At 46.8% G+C, this 22,057-nt stretch overlaps 1 protein-coding gene across 11 annotated transcripts in view; it reads right to left on the reverse strand.

Annotated features, from left to right (window-relative positions):
- Positions 1-2,647: 2,647 nt before the first annotated feature.
- ermard (ER membrane associated RNA degradation) overlaps positions 2,648-22,057 on the reverse strand; it is a 57,447-nt gene continuing 38,037 nt past the window's right edge. For 8 of the 11 annotated variants that reach the window (XM_033025921.1, XM_033025923.1, XM_033025922.1 and 5 more), the window contains 5 exons: positions 18,920-18,999; positions 17,846-17,977; positions 14,999-15,217; positions 10,428-10,541; positions 6,559-7,091 (listed from right to left, as the gene is read on the reverse strand). In XM_033025921.1, coding sequence (XP_032881812.1) covers positions 6,938-7,091; positions 10,428-10,541; positions 14,999-15,217; positions 17,846-17,977; positions 18,920-18,999 — 699 coding nt within the window. In that variant the 3' untranslated portion in view covers positions 6,559-6,937. Of the gene's footprint in view, positions 2,661-6,556; positions 7,092-10,427; positions 10,542-14,998; positions 15,218-17,127; positions 17,206-17,845; positions 17,978-18,919; positions 19,000-22,057 lie in introns of those variants that run through there. The other 3 variants (XR_004412908.1, XM_033025924.1, XM_033025926.1) reach the window with 3 other exon arrangements.

Raw genomic sequence — 22,057 nt, forward strand, 5'->3', positions numbered from 1 at the left:
CTCGGGAGAAACCTTTGAATGAACTCATACAGTGGGACAGGGCTTTAAGTACCTGCCTCTCTGATCTGAGCTTGCAGATTTTCAGTTCCACGGGTTTATTTCCTGGTGTATACTGCCCCTCAGAGTATGACTTACTGAACTGCACCCACATATTTCTTGAGTTATGTTTTATCTTTCTCAACAAGCTTTTGTCTACATTTATACTTCACCCAAAGAGATATTTTCCGATTGCAGGTCTTTCTCTGTTACATGGTAACATTTGCTTCACCAGGTCAGACTGGAGTATGATGACATTGAGAATATCCCTTCTGGAGTCTTAAATCAGTTCCAAGCATCTACTGATATCCTCACTTTAGAGTCACAGTGTGGAAACAGGCCCTTCGGCCCAACTTGCCCACACCGGCTAACATATCCCAGCTACATTTCTTAAATCTTGGGATAGACCCTGCCTCAACTACCTCCTCTGGCAGCTTGTTCCATACATCCACCACTTTTTGTGCGAAAAGGTTACCCCTCAGATTCCTATTAAATCTTTTCCCCTTCACCTTAAACCCGTCCTCTGGTCCTCAATTCACTTCCCCTGAGCAAGAGACTCTGTGCATCTACCCGATCTATTCCTCTCATGATCTTATACACCTCTATAAGATCACCCCTCATCCTTCTGCACTCCAACGAATAGAGTCCCAGCATACTCAGCCACTGCCTATAGCTCCGACCCTCTAATCCGGGCACTATCCTCGTAAATCTTCTCTGTACCCTTTATAGCTTGACAAAATCTTCCCTATAACAATGTTCCCAGGACTGATCACAATAATTAAATGTGGTCTCACCAACATCTTATACAACTGCAAAATGACCTCCCAACCTCTATACTCAATACTCTGGCTAATGAAGGCCAACGTGCCAAAAGCCTTTTTGACCACCCAGTCTACCTGTGACTCCACCTTCAGGGAGCTATGCACCTGCACTCCTAGATCCCTCTGCTCTACATCACTACCCAGTCCTACCAGGTCCTGCCCATGTAGATTTCCCAAAATGCAACACCTCACATTTTTCTGCATGAAACTCCATCAACCATTCCGCAGCCCACTTGGCCAATTGATCAAGATCCTGCTGCAATTTTTCACAACCATCTTCACTACCTGCATAACCACCCATTTTTGTATCATCTGCAAACTTGCTAATCTTTGCCGTGCATGTTCTCATCCAAATCATTGATGTAGATGACAAACAATAACGGGCCCAGCGCCGAACCCGGAGGCACATTACTAGTCACAGGCCTGCAGTCCGAAAAGCAACCTTCCACCATTACCCTGTTTCCTTCCCTGAAGCCAATTTTCTATCCATTCAGCTATCTCTCCCTAGATCCCATGCAATCTAACCTTCCAGAGCAGCCTACCACGAGGAACCTTATCAAATGCTTTACTGAAGTCCATATATACATCTATAGCTCTTCTCTCATCGACCTTTTTGGTCACATCACAACGGAGGGTGTACTTCCTACGGCAGCTGAGGAAGCACAATCTGCAACAGGCAATGATGTTCCAATTCTATAGAGCCATCGTAGAGTCTATCCTCTCCTTCTCCATCATGGTCTGGTTTGGCTCAGCCACCAAGCACGACATCCGGAGGCTGAAGCGAATTGTCCGATCAGCTGAGAAGGTTATTGGCTGCAACCTTCCCTCCATTCACGAAATGTATACTGCAAGGGCCAGGAAGCGAGCGGGTAAGATCATCTCTGACCCCTCTCACCCTGGCCACAAACTCTTTGAATCACTTCCCTCTGGAAGGCGACTTTGGACTGTCAAAGCTGCCACAGCCAGACATAAAAACAGCTGTTTTCCATGAGTAGTAGCTATACTCAATAACCAAAAATCTGTCGCCTCCTTTTGCTCTGGTAATTTATTTAATTCACATGTTTAATCGATAATTTTTTATTATTAATGTTTAATGTTTTATGTGTCATTCTTAACTGTTGTCCCTTGCGGGCGGAGTACCAAGGCAAATTCCTTGTATGTGAATATTTGGCCAATAAACTTATTCATTAATTCATGAGGATGCAGGGTGACTTGGACAGGTTGGGTGAATGGGCAGTTGCATGGCAGATGCAGTATAATGTGGAGGCTATCCACTTTGGTGGCAAGAACGGGAAGGCAGATTATTATCTAAATGATCTGGTTTCTTCTACTATAGATGAGGCGCTCACCAGGGTCTCTTCTAGACCACGTAACCAGACTGATTCCTGGGATGTCAGGACTGTCTTATGAAGAAAGACTGGATAGACTTGGTTTATACTCTCTAGAATTTAGGAGATTGAGAGGGGATCTTATAGAAACTTACAAAATTCTTAAGGGGTTGGACAGGCTAGATGCAGGAAGATTGCTCCCGATGTTGGGGAAGTCCAGGACAAGGGGTCACAGCTTAAGGATAAGGGGGAAATCCTTTAAAACCGAGATGAGAAGAACTTTTTTCACACAGAGAGTGGTGAATCTCTGGAACTCCCTGCCACAGAGGGTAGTCGAGGCCAGATCATTGGCTATATTTAAGAGGGAGTTAGATGTGGCCCTTGTGGCTAAGGGGATCAGAGGGTATGGAGAGAAGGCAGGTACGGGATACTGAGTTGGATGATCAGCCATGATCATATTGAATGGCGGTGCTGGCTCGAAGGGCCGAATGGCCTACTCCTGCACCTAATTTCTATGTTTCTAACTCTGCTCTCACTCCCCATACCCCCACTCATAACAAGGGCAGAGTCCCCCTTGTCCTCACCTTCCACCCTACCAGCCGTCACATACTATAAATAACCCTCCGACATTTTCACCACCACCACTGGCCACATCTTCACATTTCCTCCCCTTTTGGCTTTCCGCAGAGACCGCTCCCTCCGTAACTACCTGGTCAAATTTGTCCCTTTCCACCAAAACCACCCCCTCTCCTGGCACTTTTCCTTGCAACCGCAGGAAATGTTACACTTGTCGCTTTACCTACCCCCTTGGCTCCATCCAAGGACCCAAACAGTCTTTCCAGGTGCGGCAAAGGTTCACCTGCACCTCCTCCAACCTCATCTAATGCATCCGCTGCTCTTGGTGTCAGCTGAGCTACATCAGTGAGACCAAGCATAGGCTTGGCGATCGTTTCGCCGAGCACCTCCGCTCGGTTCGCAACCTGATCTCCCGGTGGCTCAGCACTTCAACTCCCCCTCCCATTCCGATTCCGACCTTTCTGTCCTGGGCCTCCTCCATGGCCAGAGCGAGGCCCACTGTAAATTGGAGGAAAAACACCTCATATTTCGCTTGGATAGTCCCTGCTTTCTCCTTCTTTCTCCTCCCCTTCCCACAGCCCACTGTCTCCGCCTCTTCCTTTCTTCTTCCAGGCCCCCACACCCCCACGTTAGTCTGAAGAAGGGTCTCGACCCGAAACGTCGCCTATTTCCTTCGCTCCATAGATGCTGCCTCGCCCGCTGCGTTTCTCCAGGCATTTTGTTTACCTCCTATTAACTAAATGGTGTCAGGTTAGGAAAAGGGGAAGTACAACGAGACCTGGGTTTCCTTGTAAATCAGTCACTGAAAGTATTGAGTAAATCACACATACTCACGGATCTGGTATAACAGTATTTATTGAGTAACGTATACAACACACAGCATGTTACTCCTACCATGCAGTAGTACCAACTAACAGCACATGTCGGGTTGCAATAATATGAATGGTGTGTTAGCAGGCGAAGCTTATAAAAATAAAGCACTACAGTGGTTAGTAAGTAAAGTACCCAATCTACATCTTTCCTTGTAAAAATAAAAAGTGAAACACATCTCCAATAAAGTGATATATGTATAAGCACCAGATGCTGACTGATTAATAATGTAACCGCATACAAGGAAGTTCAGATGGTTCACGCAAAGTCCCTGTATCTAAGGGGCGGCCTACAAACCCGTTCCGCACACGTACGGTACAGATCCGCATCTCCTCCCTTCATCCGCGAGAATGCTGGGGTCCCAGGCGGTGGGAGCACAGGGGACCAAGGGGACAAACACGGCGAGGCAGGCGAGCGGGGCACCAAGCAGGGTGGAGAGGGAGCTGGGGACACAACCAGGGGTGGGTCTGCAGCTGCAGGTCGTGAGGTAAGAGAAAGTCCGTCCTTAGATGGGTAGATAGAAACATAGAAAATAGGTGCAGGAGTAGGCCATTCGACCCTTCGAGCCTGCACCGCCATTCAATATGATCATGGCTGATCATCCAACTCAGTATCCTGTACCTGCCTTCTCTCCATACCCCCGATCCCTTTAGCCACAAGGGCCACATCTAACTCCCTCTTAAATATAGCCAATGAACTGGCCTCAACTACCTTCTGTGGCAGATAATTCCAGAGATTCACCACTCTCTGTGTGAAAAATGTTTTCCTCATCCCGGTCCTAAAAGATTTACCCCTTATCCTTAAACTGTGACCCCTTGTTCTGGACTTCCCCAACATCGGGAACAATCTTCCTGCATCTAGCCTGTCCAACCCCTTAAGAATTTTGTAAGTTTCTATAAGATCCCCCCTCAATCTTCTAAATTCTAGCGAGTACAAACCGAGTCTATCTAGTCTTTCTTCATATGAAAGTCCTGACATCCCAGGAATCAGATCGGACGTGGAGCATCATTGTACTAGACAGCAGGACGTGGTTCCTTCATAGGAAGGAGATGTTGGCAGATGCGTCTGTAGATCCCTTCGTCAACACTCACCAGGTATGAGCGTGGCTCTTTTGCGAGACTGTGGATGAAACCCAAACGGCCATAGCCCTTGTTGGTTTGAAGGCGAACGACTTGGCCACTGGAGAGAGGTGTGAGCCAAAATACGAGTCAACGAAACCCAGATACTGTTTGCCACGCCACTCGAATATGTCAGTAGCAAGCGTGGACCAAAGCAGGAGGAACAGGGTGTGAGAGCAGGGGCTGCTTCTGTTGGTGTGCCATCAGACTGTTGCAGATAGCACAGGCTTCAACTTTCTCACACACAAATTTGGTCATTCCGGGCCAGAAAAACATGCTCTTTGCTCAGAGCTTCCACGCCCTGGGTGACCCCTGTGAACGGCTTCAAAATATTTGTCCCATAGGGCAGTTGGGATGACTGCTTTGTGACCCTTGATTACGACACCGTCCTGCAGCACCAGTTCGTCGCGGACCAGGTAGTATGGGCGAAGAGGAAGTGGTGTGCGATATTGTTTATCCGGCCAGCCACGCCGGATGACTGAAGACAGTAGCTGTAAAGTTGTATCTGCAGCCGTTTGCTCTGCCAGGTCGCTCAGAAAATCAATGGGGCCCGGACCGCATTTCCCATACCGTGTTGATGCTACCGACACCTCCTACCACAACCAGCGCTCCCAGTCCCACACATCATCTCGACAATGTCAAAGATTTATTGAAAAGTGTTCTAACTGTGGCGGATCGCACCCTGGCTGATCGCGAACTGTGCCATGCCTTTGGAAAATTATGCCAATATTGTAAAAGAAGAAACTATTTCATTAAATACTGTCAAGCCCATGGGAATCGCTCATTCGCAAGGCAGCCTGTGCACCTGTGAAAACATGAAGATTGTGATATTGAGTACCAAGAGCTACCAGCACCTCCTCCGGATAATCTCACCGAGCCTGAAGATAGCAGACATAACATACACTCACTGGTTGATCCCACTTCTGACACCATGTTGAATAACTCACATACTCACGGATCTGGTATAACATAATTTGTTGCGTAACTAATACAACACACTACAGCATGTTACTCCTACCATGCAGCAGTACCAACTAACAGCACATGTCGAGTTGCGATATGAATGGTGTGGTAGTAGGCAGAGCTTATAATAATAAAGCACTACATTGATTAGTAAGTAAAGTAACCAATCTACAGAAAGTAAGCAAGCAGGTACAGCAGGCAGTGAAGAAAGCTAATGGCATGTTGGCCTGCATAACGAGAGTTGAGTATAGGAGCAAAGAGGTCCTTCTGCAGTTGTACAGGGCCCTGGTGAGATCACACCTGGAGTATTGTGTGCAGTTTATATCTCCTAATTTGAGGAAGGACATTCTTGCTATTGAGGAAGTGCAGTGTAGGTTCACGACTTTAATTCCCGGGATGGCGGGACTGTCATATGATGAAAGAATGGATGGACTGGGCTTATATCCACTGGAATTTAGAAGGATGAAAGGATATCTTATAGAAACAGATAAAATTATAAAGGGATTGGACAATGCAGATGCAGGATACATGTTCCCGAAGTTGAGAGCGTCCAGAATCAGGGGCCACAGTTTAAGAAGAAGGGGTTGGCCATTTAGAACTGAGATGAGGAAAAACTTTTTCACACAGAGAGTTGCAAATCTGTGGAATTCTCTGCCTCAGAAGGCAGTGGAGAGCAATTCTTTGGATGCCTTCAAGAGAGAGTTGGATAGAGCTCTTAAAGATAGCTCTTTAAGAACCAAAGGATATGGGGAGAAGGCAGGAATTTGTGGAATTCTCTGCCACAGAAGGCAATGGAGGCTAATTCATTGGATGTATTCAAAATAGTTAGAGCTCTATGGAGAGAAGGCAGGAACGTGGTACTGATTGTGGATGATCAGCCATGATCACATTGAATGGCGGTGCTGGCTCGTAGGGCCGAATGGCCTACTCCTGCACCTATTGTCTATGTATCTATGTAGATCTGATCTAAAATTTTGTCTGAATTAGCTCGTCTTGTGCAAGACCAATTAGGAAGGGGATCATGTTCTCAGGACCCTTTACCTGATCAATGCTTAGAATGGAGTGAATTGAGCACGACTGCATTGGCCTCCACAATAAAACATATCATAATCCCTGCTCACACACATAAACCTACATCCTCCAGGACTACAATGATGAGTGCAATTTTAAAAGTACATAACTATTTTAGATTAAGATCAATTACTCTCAACCACACTCATGTTGCCTAGCTTGTTATTCCATTAAAAAACTGGTTGTAAAACTGTTTAACTTTCAGTAGCATCTTTTCAGTCAGGTCCCATGTTTCACCCCATTTATTTTTCTCCGGGCTTGTGTAGGTCACCATATTTTCTGCATATTGCACCAAGGACTTCAAGAATCTGCAAGCGAAAACGTAAGATTTATTACAAAGAGGTAAAAATTATAATCATTCAATCAAATCATGTATAGAGTCATAGAGATGCATAGTTGTGCAGCTAGTACAGCCATTTCTCAAAGTTCCAGAGACTAGGGTACAATCCTGACATCAGCTGTCTGTGTGAGTTTACACATTCTCCATGTAACCATACAATTTTACTCCAGGTGCTCCAGTTTCCTCCCTTCCAAAAACATTCAGGCTAGTTATTTGATTGAACACTGTAAATCGATCCGTGTGTATATATCAGTGGGAGAATCTGGGGAGAGATGCTGAGAATGCAAGGAGGATAAATAGCATAGGGTAGGATTTGTGTTAAAAAGAAAGTGCTGGATGTTTTGCGTGGACTCAGCAGGCCAAAGGCCCTGCATCCGTGCTGTATCTATGACTATGTATGCAGAAATGTTCATGACGAAGGTTTATGCTTTATCAAACATATTTGATCTAATTGACTAGTGGTTTAACCAGAATGGATGAATAGATCTTAGGGAGCAGATTTTAAAACTTTGTGCACAGTTAGCATAAGAAAGGAATTTATGAGGTCCTTCATATAACAAAATACCCACCACCATCCACCGTTTTATCATTATCATCACATCATTATCATATCACACAAACATTATCATCCAATATATTTCCCAAGTCATATCAGGGGAAGTGACAAAAAGCTTTATTAGTGGGGTAGAATCTTAAAAAGAGTCAGGGGCAAAGAGGATAAGCTTAGGGTCCAAGCAGTTGACACCACAACTGCTTATGGCAGCCTTCTTCCAATCACAGTAGGTGGAAGAGGGTTCTCGTCCAGTTGACAACCCAACAGGAATTTCAACCCAACAGGTAGTCTTGCTCCAAAAAAAATTCTCCTTCTGGTAAAGTATCCTTACTCTGCCAGAAGTATAAGTATCGCAGAGAGCAATATTAACAGACATTTTAAAACTGTATAGAATACTGCTTATATGTCATTTTCTCCTTATAATTTCCTCATCTTCTGGGTTACACAGTGAGCAAGAAACAGCAAGTCAGTGAAAAAAGAAAGTTGACTGCTTCCCAACAAATTCACCAATTTCCATCCATATCATCAACATGCAATACACACGTCCATGTCTTCATCAATGGTTCATACTAAAAAAGAAATTTCCAACACAATGGGGAGAGCGAGGACAAATTGATTGTTCTTCAGCAACAGCTAAATGATTACCTGTGATTTAGTAATATTATACTAGAATTTGTGTCACCTGAAGCAAGTTCAAGATGACACTTGAGTACTTTCTTAGGTCCTCTCAGGTTTCCTTGTGAGAAAAAGAAGCAGAAATAGCCCTTGAGACTGTTCCACTATTCAATGTCATGGTTTAACTTGGCACAATGTTATCCAATACCCATATGTCTGAATTCACGGTGAATTTTGAAAACAATATGCATCCAGTCGGTGCTACAAAGCAATTCTACCAATCCCATTCACCCTTTATTCCCTTGTAGCTCTGCAATCATGCTCGATGATGGCCTGTCATTATTTTGCCGCATTTGAATGCAAATAGGTATTTCACACTGGCTAATCAACCCACCGGCACATCCTTTGGGATGTTGCACGAAACAGGAAAACTCACATTCGCAGGGAGAATACACAACTGCACACAAACAGCACTTGTGATCAGGATTGAACCCTAGCCCTTGGAGCTGTGAAGCAGCAGAAATTCAACTTGCTTCCAATACTCCCCTTGGTAGTGCAATCCAGATGCAAGATTTTTGCTCCATTAAAATGTGTTTATCCCTGTCATCTTTGGTCTGGTTCTCTACTCTTCTGACAATTCTACTCTGATTATAACCTTTATTTTCAATACCTCAATGTGAGAGAATTTTGTTAACCTTTAATTGTTCAGCTTGTTGACACGTATTGCGAAAATAAAGATGCCGCATTACAGAGAAACATAGAAAATAGGTGCAGGAGGTCATTCGGCCTTTCGAGCCAGCACCACCATTCATTGTGATCATGGCTGTTCATCCACAATCAGTAACCTGTGCCTGACTTCTCCCCTTACCCCTTGATTCCGCTAGCCCCAAGAGCTCTATCTAACTCTCTTTTAAATTCATCCAGTGAATTGGCCTCCACTGCCTTCTGTGGCAGAGAATTCCACCAATTCACAACTCTCTGAGTGTTAGGAAAGCCTTGGCCGAGTGATTGGAGCATTGTGTACAGAGATCTGTTTCTTTGTGCGTGATGTTATTATCTGTTATCTGCAAAAACCAACCTATGTACCTATGTACGGGTCTGAGTAATGTAATTTAGGCAGTTTCGATATAATCGCAACTCCCTGACTAAGCTGTTTAAGGAACTAAAATATGTGCTAGTCTGCACATACACTTGTTTGTTCGGCAGTATATACACCCGTGCCGTTTGTACTCTGAAGGAACTGTCTCCCGTGGCAGTTCCTCCCTGATATCACGTAACAAAGTCTCTCTCCATAAGTCAGAGTCCTCGATTGATTTATCTGACACTCAATTAGAGCTACTTCTGTTCCAAGGCAAATAACCCTCTACAGTCTATCCAGAGAACATCTGACAAAGAAATTTAAAAGTTAATTATCTGTAACTTTTTATTTATTCCCACCTAAACTTCCCATCTGTTGCATCGCAATGGTATCAATATCACGGCACATTTAGTTCAATTTGCATTTTGATACAACAATCATCAAAATACTTGGGGTACATATTTGCAACCTCTTACATGAAATACCAAAGGGCAGCACAGTGGCACAGTAGGTTCAAACCTGACTACGGGTGCTACAGGAGCCTGAAGACTGCAACGACCAGGTTCAGGAAATGCTACTTCCCCACAGCCACCAGGTTATTAAACTTGGCTCTGACAAAATTCTGAACATTAATAACCCATTATCTGTTATTTGCACTTTATCAGTTTATTTATTCATGTGTGTATATATTCATACAATGGTATATGGACACACTGATCTGTTCTGTAGTCATGCCTACTATGTTCTGTTGTGCTGAAGCAAAGCAAGAATTTCATTGTCCTATCAGGGACACATGACAATAAACTCACTTGAACTCTTGGCTGTACAAAGTTCGTACATTCAATTTGTGGCCACATGTGTTTCCTTCCCACATTCCAAAGACATGCAGGTTTGTAGGTTGATTGTCATGTACATTTTCCCCAATGTGTAGCGTGGAACGAGCGTACGGGTGATCGCTAGTCAGCACAGACTCAATGGGCCAAAGGGCCTGTTTCTATGCTGTATCTCTAAACTAAATTAGTGTTGATGCAATTGGTAACATTGACTGATATACTTACTTCAAATAACTGCGTTTTTCAGAAGAATCCATTTCACCTATTATTTGTGCTTTGAGCAGTTCCACTGTTACTAGTAGCGTAATTAGGCTGAAGACGGAGTGCAAATACTGAACACTGTAAAACAACAGTATCTAATTTTGATTGTTTGAATACAACCAACATAGTAGCACAATACAATTGCTATATTCATAACATCCTGACTTGAAAATATCACTCTCTTCATAGTTGTTAGGTCAAGATCCTGAGTTCCTGAATAAGGGAGCACATGTACTGGATTGTATGCAGTGATTCAAGGCTGATTTCTTCTACCACATTTGAGGGGAAAGAAGGAGATGCATTAAATGCTGGTTTTGCCAACAAAGCATACATCTTGTGATGAAAAAAAAAGGAGAAACTTTCGAGATATAGGCAACAAAGAAATATGCAGTCTGTGGCGGACGCGGAGTTGTCCATTAAAGAACGAGGCAGACACGAAGTTTGTCCGAAAATACTGTCCTTTATTGCTGCACTAATTCTCCTCACTCATCAACCCCATGCGTGCGCGATTAACCGCTTAAATACTCCCCAGGGGCCCCCTTGACCACACCGTGACCCCTACCTCTCGTCACCGGGACACATGACCCCCCCCCCCCCCACCAAGTGTTGAAGGTTATGTAAAGTGCGTGGCCCACCACCTGGTGCCATCAAATTACACCTCCCCCCCTCCCAGAACTGGAGGCGCAAAAACTGACGGGCAGCCGAATGAGGTGGCCGGGCCTCATACGTACGTCCCCACATAAAGGTTTATTTTCTGGTAAGGATGAACTAGGTGGCACCCTCGACGGCGGACGCCCTCGATGGCGAGGCTGGGCCACCTGGACTGACTCACTCAGGTCCAAATGGGCCAGCTTCAAACGAGCCAACAACACGGTCTCCAGCAGACCCATGTCCAATTCAAAAGTCGTGGGCCCTTGCTTTAGCACCCGAAAAGGACCTTCGTAAGGGCGCTGTAAGGTCGACCTGTGGGTGTCGCGGTGGAGGAAGACATACTGACAGTCCGCAAGAGCCGGCGGCACGTTAAATGGAGCAACGCCATGCCGAGACATTGGGACAGGAAACAGGCGCCGACCCTCTCCCGCATGAAGACAAAATCAAGCCCCTGCCGCACAGTGTCCATCAGGCGTTGGAATGCTTGTGGGGCATTCTTAAGGCCGAAGGGCATATACACAAATTAGAAAAGCCTGAAGGGGGTGATGATAGCCATTTTGGGCACATCCTCCGGTCGCACAGGGATCTGATTGTACCCCCTGACCAGGTAAATTTTGGAGAAGAATTTAGTTCCAGCCAGATGGGCAGAGAAGTCCTGAATGTGTGGGGCAGTGTACCGGTCTGCAATCGTGGCGTCATGCAGGCGGTGGTAGTCGCCGCAAGGCATCCAGCCGCCGGAGACCTTAGGCACCATGTGCAAAGGTGAGACCCATGGGCTGTTTGATCGCCGGACAATTCCCATTGCTTCCATCTTTTGAAACTCCGCCTTCGCAAGCCGGAGTTTGTCAGGGGACAGTCTGCGGGCGCAGGCGTTTAAGGTGGTTCCAAAGTCAGAATGTGATGCTGGACCCCAAGCTTTGGGTTGATCAAGTCGAATTGAGGGGTCAGGATAGCTAGATATTGTCCACCGCCGCGAGTTGCGAACTGGCACAGCAGACGCAGCAGGGCGCAAGGAGATTGCCTCGAGCATTGAAGCATGGACAAGGCGCTGTCCCCTCATGTCCTCCATCAGAGATTGCGCCCGGATAAAATCTGCACCCAAAAATGGCTGGGCACATCTGCCACTGTAAATGGCCAAGTAAAATGGCAGGCGCAAAATATCAAAGATATGGTGCGGACCCCCGTGTGCGTCTGTATGTGGCTGCCATACACAGCAGTCAACAAGGGTCCCTGCTTACCGTCCCGGACAGGGGCACAACGTTGACCTCGGCCCCCGTATCGACCAAAAATGTTCAGCCCGAACGCCGGTCCTTGGCATAAAGGTGATGAACTTTGCCGACCGCTGCGGTGATTACTGGCGGCCGGCCCGTGTTTCTCGGAAACGCACAGGGCGAGGGCATTGGCGGGCCACAGAGCCCCAACGTTAGTGGTAAAAACACCAATCCACTTTAAGGACTTCCCCTTTAAGGACAGGCTCCACATGCTCCGCGGAGCCCCTGGTGGGCGTGGCTCTGGGCCGCAGCGCCTTCCTGGGCATTGCGGCCAGCCACAGCCCGTCAGCGTGCTCCGCTAGAGCCCGGTTTTCAAAACTTACCCCTGCGAGGACTTACCCCTGGGGGTAGAGTGCTGACATGGATAGAGAAGTGGTTGGCAGACAGGAAACAAAGAGTAGGGATTAACAGGTCCCTTTCAGAATGGCAGGCAAAGACTAGTGGCGTACCGCAAGGCTCGGTGCTGGGACCGCAGCTATTTACAATATACATCAATGATTTGGATGAAGGGATTCAAAGTAACATTAGCAAATTTGCAGATGACACAAAGCTGGGTGGCAGTGTGAACTGTGAGGAGGATGCTATGAGAATGCAGGGTGACGGACAGGTTGGGGGAGTGGGCAGATGCATGACAGATTAAGTTTAATGCGGATAAATGTGAGGTTATCCACTTTGGTAGCAAAAACAGGAAGGCAGATTACTATCTAAATGGCGTCAAGTTGGGAAATGGGGAAGTACAACGGGATCTGGGGGTCCTTGCACATCAGTCTATGAAAGTAAGCATGCAGGTACAGCAGGCAGTGAAGAAAGCGAATGGCATGTTGGCCATTATAACAAGATGAATCGAATTTAGGAGCAAAGAGGTCCTTCTGCAGTTGTACAGAGCCCTAGTGAGACCACACCTGGAGTATTGTGTGAGCAGTTTTGGTCCCCTAATTTGAGGAAGGACATTCGTGTTATTGAGGGAGTGCAGCGTAGGTTTATAAGGTTAATTCCCAGGATGGCAGGACTGTCATATGCTGAGAGAATGGAGCAGCTGGGCTTGTACACTCTGGAGTTTAGAAGGATGAGATATCTTTGAAACATATAAGATTGTTAAGGGTTTGGACACGCTAGAGGCAGGAAACATGTTCCCGATGTTAGGGAAGTCCAGAACCAGGGGCCACAGTTTAAGAATAAGGAGTAAGCCATTTAAAACAGAGACGAGGAAACACTTTTTCTCACAGAGAGTGGTGAGTCTGTGGAATTCTCTGCCTCAGAGAGTGGTGGAGGCAGGTTCTCTGGATGCTTTGGAGAGAGAGCTGGATAGGGCTCTTAAAAATAGCGGAGTCAGGGGATATGGGGAGAAGGCAGGAACAGGGTACTGATTGGGGATGATCAGCCATGATCACATTGAATGGCGGTGCTGGCTCGAAGGGCCGAATGGCCTACTCCCGCACCTATTGTCTATTGAGGAGCGGGCGGATGTCGTCTGGAAGCTGTTGCAGGTAAGCATACTAGAAAAGCATGCAATGCTGGTGTCGGTCCATGAGCGAGAGCATCTCGCTCATTAGGGCCGATGGTTTCTGGTCGCTGAATCCGCCCATGTTCAAAATGCGGGCCGCTTGCTCCATCCGACTGAGGCCAAAGGTACGGAGCAGCAGCGCCTTCAGGCCGCCACATTTATTGGCTGCCGGTGGATCCTGCAAGAAGGGAATTATTCGCCCGGCCATTTCCTGGTCGAGCGCGCCGACCACGTAATGATAGGTCTCATCGTTGATTACCCCGTGAACATAGAATTGTGATTCGGCCTGCTGAATCCATACCTGCGGCTGGGTGGTCCGGTAGGTTGGCAGCTTCAGAGCGACGGCGCTGAGTTGGGCCTGATCGGCAGCGACGGGTTGGGCGCTGGCGGGGCGCATTTTTCTTCGAGAATATCTATTCCAGATGTCGGGGTCACCAAATGTAGCGGACGCGGAGTTGTCCGTTAAAGATCAAGGCAGACACGAAGTTTGTCCGAAATTCTTGTCCTATATTGCTACACTAATTCTCCTCTCACCAACCCTGTGCTCGCGCGATTAACCCCTTAAATACTCCCCAAAGGCACCCATGACCACACCGTGACCCCCCCCCCCCCCCCCCCCCCCAAAGAGCTGAAAATTATGTAAAGAGCGTGGCCCACCTCTTGGTGCCACCACAAGTCTATCCTTTCCATGTAAACCAAACTGTTTGTGTGGGGACATGCTATCTGAGTGATGTTTATGACCACACTATTTGCAAGGAGGAAACCTTGTATGTGCATTCAGGGAGTAGTTAGTGATTGTTGCAATTTCCTTAGAAATGTCATGACAATCAGAACTTTCTTTGCAAACATTTGGTACTTATGTTGAAATCACAATGTTGAAATTATGTAAATATGATGCAGGAAGTCAAATACATTTTTCTATTGTATGCACAAAGGAGGAGATGAAAAGATGTTACCTTCATCAGAAACTCTTCATCTAGGTTTTGGACTATTCATAAATAGTGCTCGGGGTGGTGGAAGTCCAATTTCAAGAAAACAACCTCACAATTTCTCAGCTATTTAATTGCAAAAGATCAAAGAGTTTTGCAGACGAAGCAGGAAAGTCTCACCTCGCCAACATCCGAAGATAATTTTGCCTCTGGCGTGAGCGCAATGATTTGCTCAACCACTGTTGTTGGCGGGTTGCAGCACCGTTTGTGACCTGCTCGGAAACGGTCAGGCACTGGAAGGCCACCTTCCTCAGCAGAGCCACCACTTCCAGAAGAGTCCGAGGACAATACAAAGTGTGTATGGAGTTGGCCAGCAGTTTAATTACCAGGTGGAGTTGCCTGTCATGGGAAGAACCATCCTCAGTAAAGATAATGCACTAAACAAGAGCTTGTGAAAGATATAACATTAGAAACTCTCATTTATTCATCATCTTTAACATTGTAGAGAATATCCTGGGCACCTCTCAGGAAGGTTGCTTCAAAAAAGTTTCATATAAAACAGGTAAAAAGATGTCAGAGCTACTGACTAAATACTTGCCAATTATGTAGATTTTCCTGAGATAAGAGTTGAAGCAAATATGGAGTGGTAGAGTGATGGGAAATAGGACTGTATAAGCAGAGTTAGAAACATTCAGAGATTTGAGTGAGGTAGAGGTGGAGGATTTATTGACACAAGCAGTGAAAAGACTGTAGAGAATTTCAAATGCTAAAGATGGATATTTCACCTATTGTGATGAGGTGAAATGAAAATTCAAAGAATTTTGTGTTACCTGGAACGAGCATTAAACAAATATGGAAGTAGGAGGATCAAGTAGGGTTAAGACACACATCAGTAATAACAGCTGAACAGGCTTGTGAAGCTGAATGATCCGTTAGGAAGGTGGCCATTGGTCCATTGAGCTTGCTCTGCCATTCAAAAAAATCATGCTAACCGTTGTGTTTCATATACTTGGAATGCCTAATCCCTCTGTACTATATTTTATAATCCTACTCCATTTAATTATTATTTTTATTTGTCCCTTCAAAGTGAATAATGTCAGATTTTCCTACAGCATGCTCCATCGTCCAATTAATCATTACTGATTAGTCTGTGTTCGCCTCACCCTTAAGGTCATAGAGCCACAGTCACAGAGCAATACATCGCAGAATCAAGCCCTTTGGCTGACATAATTGTCTATCCAAGCTAGTTCCATTTTTCTGTGCCTGCCCTGGTTTGTCGTAGAGAAATGCAACACCACTCATTTATCTGAATTATACACCATTAGCCATTCCTCTGCCCATTAGCCCAAGTGTCAAGATTCCATTGCAATCAGAGATAACCTTCTTCACTGTCCAATACACTGCCGAATTTAATATAATTATCAAATTTACTAATATGCACACTTTTGTATCAAATTTGGCCAGAGTACACTTGATTCCTTCATCCAAGTCATTAATACATACCAGACTAAGTGGGACCCATTGGGTCTCTGTCACACGGGAGGCCTAGTCCACCAAAGCAACCCATTCCCCCAACGCAATATTCCACCACTCACCCTTAGCCCCCAACGGTGCAAGGACGGCTCATTTCCCCTCATCCTCCAGCACTCTCCCCCTCCTCTTCACGTTCCCTTTTATTTTCCCTCCCCTCCCCAATCCCTCACTTCTCCCTCCCTCTCCTTTCCCCTACCCAGTCACTTCCCCCATTCCTCCATCTAATCTCCCTCCCTACCCCCTCCTATCCCTTTATCCCCCACCTCCCCAATCCTCACCTCCTCCTATCTCCCCCACTATCTCTCCTCACCCACACTGCCTTCCTTTCCCACTCTCCTCCCTCTATTCCCTCTCCTCCCCCACTCTTCCTCCCTCTTCTTTCCCCTATCCTCCTACCCTCCCCCAATCCCTCCATCACCTTTTTCTCCTATCCTCAGTTACTCCCTCCCTCCATAACTACTCTTCCCTCCCTACACCCCTCCTCTCCTATCCCTCCTCACCTCCCCCACTTCCCCCCCTTTTCCCTCTCTACCCCCTCCTCTCCCACAATCCCCCCCACTCTCCCTTCTCACCTCCCCCAGGATCTTGAGGTTGCCGCTCCTCTCCCTTCTTGCGTGGCCCCGGAGGAGCATCAGCCGTCGGCACCCTCAGTGCCAGGCTCAGCACCCAGATCTCGGATCCTAGGTGGGGCCCCGAAGCACCAGCATCTAAGGCCGCGCCGGCAGAGGACGCGCCGGGCAGAGGGATGAAGCGGGCGCCGCCGGTGATTGACAGCTGACGCGGCCAATCAGTGCGGCGTCGTTGCAGGAAGTGGCATCGCCGTCCCGTGGTGACCGACAGGAGAGGAGACCAATCTGCGTATGCGCGGTTTTAAAGATTTTGAAACCTTAATAGCTTTTAAAATATACCACCGATCGGAATAGAACTTGCTGCACTTGCAGCACAGGAGAATGGTCAGTAAGGTGGCCAAAAACTGAAGTGGTGTCGTGTACGTTTGTGCACAAATGTAATAACAACACAAACCAAAAGATAACAAGATGAGAGTTTCAGTTATGTATAGATAGAATATACACTGTTAAGGTCCCAGAACGGATCCCTGTCAAACCCCACTAGTTACTAACAATCCAAAAATGACCGGCGACTTCCCTCTCGTTACTGATACATTACCACCAGACACTCTTAATCTATGCAATAACCTTTTCTGTAGCATCTTAGCAAATGTCTTCTGGAAATCGAATGCACATTAAGTCTATTTTATCCACCCTTCTTGCTCCAACCTCAAAAAAACAACAAATTTATCAAACACAATTTCACAATCACAAATCAATCTGAATGACTGCCTTGTAATTTTCTAATTGTCCCACTCCTGTGTTTTGATTACCTTTGCACCACTAGGTCTGCAGTGTGCATGCCACCAAATTATTTTCAAACTAGTGTCAATGTGTTCGAAACAATCACAGTAAAACTGTCAAATCCTAGAGACATGATACTTACTCCTCAGCTAACAATTGTGACGTATTCAGTTCTTCATTGTAGACTGGCTTTAGCCGTTTTACTATGTACGAAACAATTTCCTCCATGAGACTGCCAGAGGTAGCTAGTGTTCTTTGACTCCAATACTCAGACCTGCAGTAATGTGGAGAAAACAAATGTCGTCATCTTCAATTTGTTTGGCTCAACATTAATAAGCGGTATTCCGACTGCACATGCCCAGGTCAAAGGTTACTCTGGATAAACATTGCTGGAAGCAGTGGAGCTGTGTACCCTATTCATCTGTTTTTCCAGCTTTGATTCTTCTAGGTAAGAAAATACTGCTTTCAAACTATGATGTTTAAGAAGGAACCTCAGTCTAAAGAAGGGTTTCGACCCAAAATGTTGCCTATTTCTTTCGCTCCATAGATGCTGCCTGACCCGCTGAGTTTCTCCAGCATTTTTGTCTGCTTTCAAACTATGAATTAGTTCTATTTATTGTTCCTCTGTTAAAAGCTAAGATTATTTTGTCGTTTTTATTACTTTATGCTTCGGTGAGTGAGCGAGGTCGGTGTTGGGCCCGGGTCTCCAGCGCTGCGGGCGCTGTTGGATGCTGCTGGGCCGTCCCCGTCCCCTTCTGGATGTCCCGTCCCGTCCCTGTCTGGGGGCGGCCGGAGATGTCGGGCCGGGCTTGCAGCCGGCGCAGGGGGTAGGCGCTGGCACCGGCTGATCCTGGCTCTGGAGAGACTAAATGGGTGACGTTTCGGGTCAAGACCCTTCTTCAGTTGGGACGAGGGTCCTATATCCATGTTATGTGACTCCGCTTATGGATGAATAAAGCCTTTGCGCAATATCCAGTATCCTCTGTCCTCCCCAGAGGCTACGTGGATGGCACCCCCACCCCTCCCCCATTGAAAGGAATAAAAACACAATTTTATAGTCAGACTATAAAATTCAGCAAACCTCAGCATAGATCAAGTTGAACCCGTGACTTTTCCTTGTCCCTACAAATCAGCCACGCTAAGTTCTTACAAGCCATTTATCAACCTTCCAGCAGCATTTTCCTTATCATTGTTGTTATTTGGCCCATTTTCCTACCATGGACTTTCAGACACCTGCTCTATTGAGGGCCCGGGAATCTCATCCCATTTTCGTAGGCTTCCAACGCAATGTCGAAGCTGTAAGAGAAAGCAGCTGAATAATTAACACTGCACAATTAACAGTTAATTCAATAGCGAGCCAACTTCATTTGTCATTACACAAGACTTGGCCAAATAGTGTATTTCACTGCCTTTAATAACTTGGGACTGGAATCAAGAAACAAGAAATTCTTGCTCAGGAATTGCATGAAGCACAACCACACCAGTATTATGGAGCATTGTAAACAAACTGAAAAAGAGTCAGATAGACACCAGTGTAGGGGTGTAAAAATAAACAGATTTGGAGCATTTTGAATTGTCACATTTAATTAGTCTGAAGATATAGCGTGGTCGTCCGAAGGGGGGGTGCGTTGGGTGTGCTCGCACCCCCCATTCCCACCCCACAGTAAGAAAAAATTCAGAGGAAAAAACAATTTGGAGCGCAATCAGCGTTTACCCGAATTTCAAGTTCCTGCCCGCTGGATGATTTGGGGAAAAAACAAATTGCGACCATCCGTGCCTGCGCAGTTGGGGGAAGCCGGTGACACAGTAGCGACGCAAAATGACGGTCTCTCCGTGCGTGCGCAGTGGGCACGGGTAGGATCAGATCGCCATTTGCACTCCACACAATCAATGATCGCCTGGATGCCTCGTGTCTACTCTGGGTAAGTAGTGGAATATTACGTTGCGGGAGGGGGAGTCTGGTTATTATCCTGGGTAGCAAACTAACAGGAATGGTCTAACAGGAGACCGTTCTCCCGTCGCCGGGTGGGAGCGGGAACGACTGGCAGCGGCCGTAACCTCAACACCAGACGCTGCTCCGGCATGGCCTTCGCCTCTCCCGCTGCCGGGCCCACAACAGCCCCCCCCGCTGGGCTGGACCCACGCCACCCCCCACTCCTGCCAGGCCCACGCCTTTCATCCCCCCCCCCCCCCGCCGCGGACCCTCGCCTCTCCCCTCCCCCCCGGACCCTCGCCTCTCCCCCCTGCTGCGGACCCTCGCCTCTCCCCCCTGCTGCGGACCCTCGCCTCTCCCCCCTGCTGCGGACCCTCGCCTCTCCCCCCCCACTGCTGACCCTTACCTCTCCCCCGCCGCAGACCCTCGCCTCTCTCCCCCCCCACCGCGGATCCTCGCCTCTCCCCCGCCACGGACCCATGCCTCCCACCCCTCCCTCCCCCTTCGTTCCCCCTCCCCCCTTCACCCCCCTCCCTCCAAAGATTTCACCTCATCGTCCTCCGCTCCATGGAATAGAGTCCCAACCTACTCAATCTCACCCTATAGCTCACACCCTCTAGTCCTGGCAACATCCTCATAAATCTTCTCTGTACTCTTTCCAGTTTGACATCTTTCCTATAACATGGTGCCCAGAATTGAACATAATATTCTAAATGCGTTCTCACCAACGTCTTGTACAACTGCACAACATGACCTCCCAACAATATTCTGACTGATGAAGGCCAAAGTGTCAAAATACTTTTTGATCACCTGATGTACCTGCGACTCGACCTTCAAGGAACCATGCAACCATCAACCATTCCTCTGCCCACCTGGCTAATTGATCCAGATCCTGCTGCAATCTTTCACAACCATCTTCACTATGTGCAAAACCACTCACTTCTGTATCATCAGCAAACTTGCTAATCTTGCCCTGTTCTGTGACGTTTCAGATTGCTGGAGTAACTCAGCGGGTCAGGCTGAGTTTAGAAGTTGGGAGGTCATGTTGCAGTTGCATGAGAAGTTGGTGAGGCCGCATTCAGAGTATTGTGTTCTGTTCTGGGCACCATGTTATAGGAAAGATGTCATCAAACTGGAAAGGGTACAGTGAAGATTTACAAGGATGTTGCCAGGACTAGAGGGCCAGAGCTATAGGGAGAGGTTGAATAGGCTGGGACTCTATTTCATGGAGCACAGGAGGATGAGGGATGATCTAATAGAGGTGTATAAAATCATGATTTGAATAGATCAGGTTGAGTCTTTTGCCCAGAGTAGGTGAATCGAGGAGCAGAGGCCATAAGTTTAAGGTAAAGGGGAAAAGATTTAATAGGAATCTGAGGGGTATATTAATCAAACAAAGGGTGGTAGGTGTATGGAACAAGCTGCCAAAGGAGGTAGTTGAGGCAGGGACTATCACAACATTTAAGAAACAGTTGGACAGGTACATGGATAGGACGGGTTTGGAGGGATATGGATCAAATGTGGGCAGGTGGGACTAGTGTAGATGGGACATGCTGGGCGAAGTGTATCACTCTATGACTATCTATCTTTCCCTCTCAAACCCATTCTCCTGCCTTCTCCCCATTACCTCTGCCACCCGTATAAATCAAGAATCTATCAACCTCCTCCTGAAAAATGTCCATTGATTTGGCCTCCACAGCTGTCTGTGGCAATGAATTCCACAGTTCACCACCCTCTGACTTAAGAAATTCCTGCTCATCTCCTTCCTAAAGGAATGTCTTTTTAATTCTGAGGCTGTGGCCACTGGTCCTAGACTCTCCCACTAGTGGAAACATCCTCTCCACATCCACTCCTCTAGGCTTTTACCAAGCTGGGACAGACTGCAGCAGCTTCACACCATGTCCCAAAGCTCGTGTCCTGTCCTGCATCACCCAAGGCAGCAGAGACGTTATAGGAGAGGGCAAGCACCGTCACAAAGTAGCTTACGATGGTTTGGGTAGCATTCAGGAATGTCTATACATGTCACATCATGAATATTACTGAAGAAGGGTCTTGACCCTAAATAAAATCTATACCTTTTCTCCAAAGATGCTGCCTGACCCAACTGAGTTTCTCCAGCACTCAATGAAATGTCACCTATTCATATTCTCCAGGGATGCTGACTGACCCACTGAGTTACTCCAGCACTTTGTGTCTATTTTCCCTTCACCCATCTGCCCAAGCCCACCCTCCCCCCTACTTTCCTATGTTCCTTTCCACCCATAAACCTCTCTCTGCCTTTACATTTCACTCCTCTTTCAAATTTGCTCTACTTATCTACATGCATTTTTCTTCTTAACTTTTTCGTCATAGAGTGATGCAGTGTGGAAACAGGCCATTCAGCCCAATTTGCCCACACCGACCAACATGTCCCATCTACAC

This window comes from Amblyraja radiata, chromosome 8 (assembly GCF_010909765.2).
Source record: "Amblyraja radiata isolate CabotCenter1 chromosome 8, sAmbRad1.1.pri, whole genome shotgun sequence".
In the NCBI taxonomy this organism is placed as follows: Eukaryota; Metazoa; Chordata; class Chondrichthyes; order Rajiformes; family Rajidae; genus Amblyraja; species Amblyraja radiata.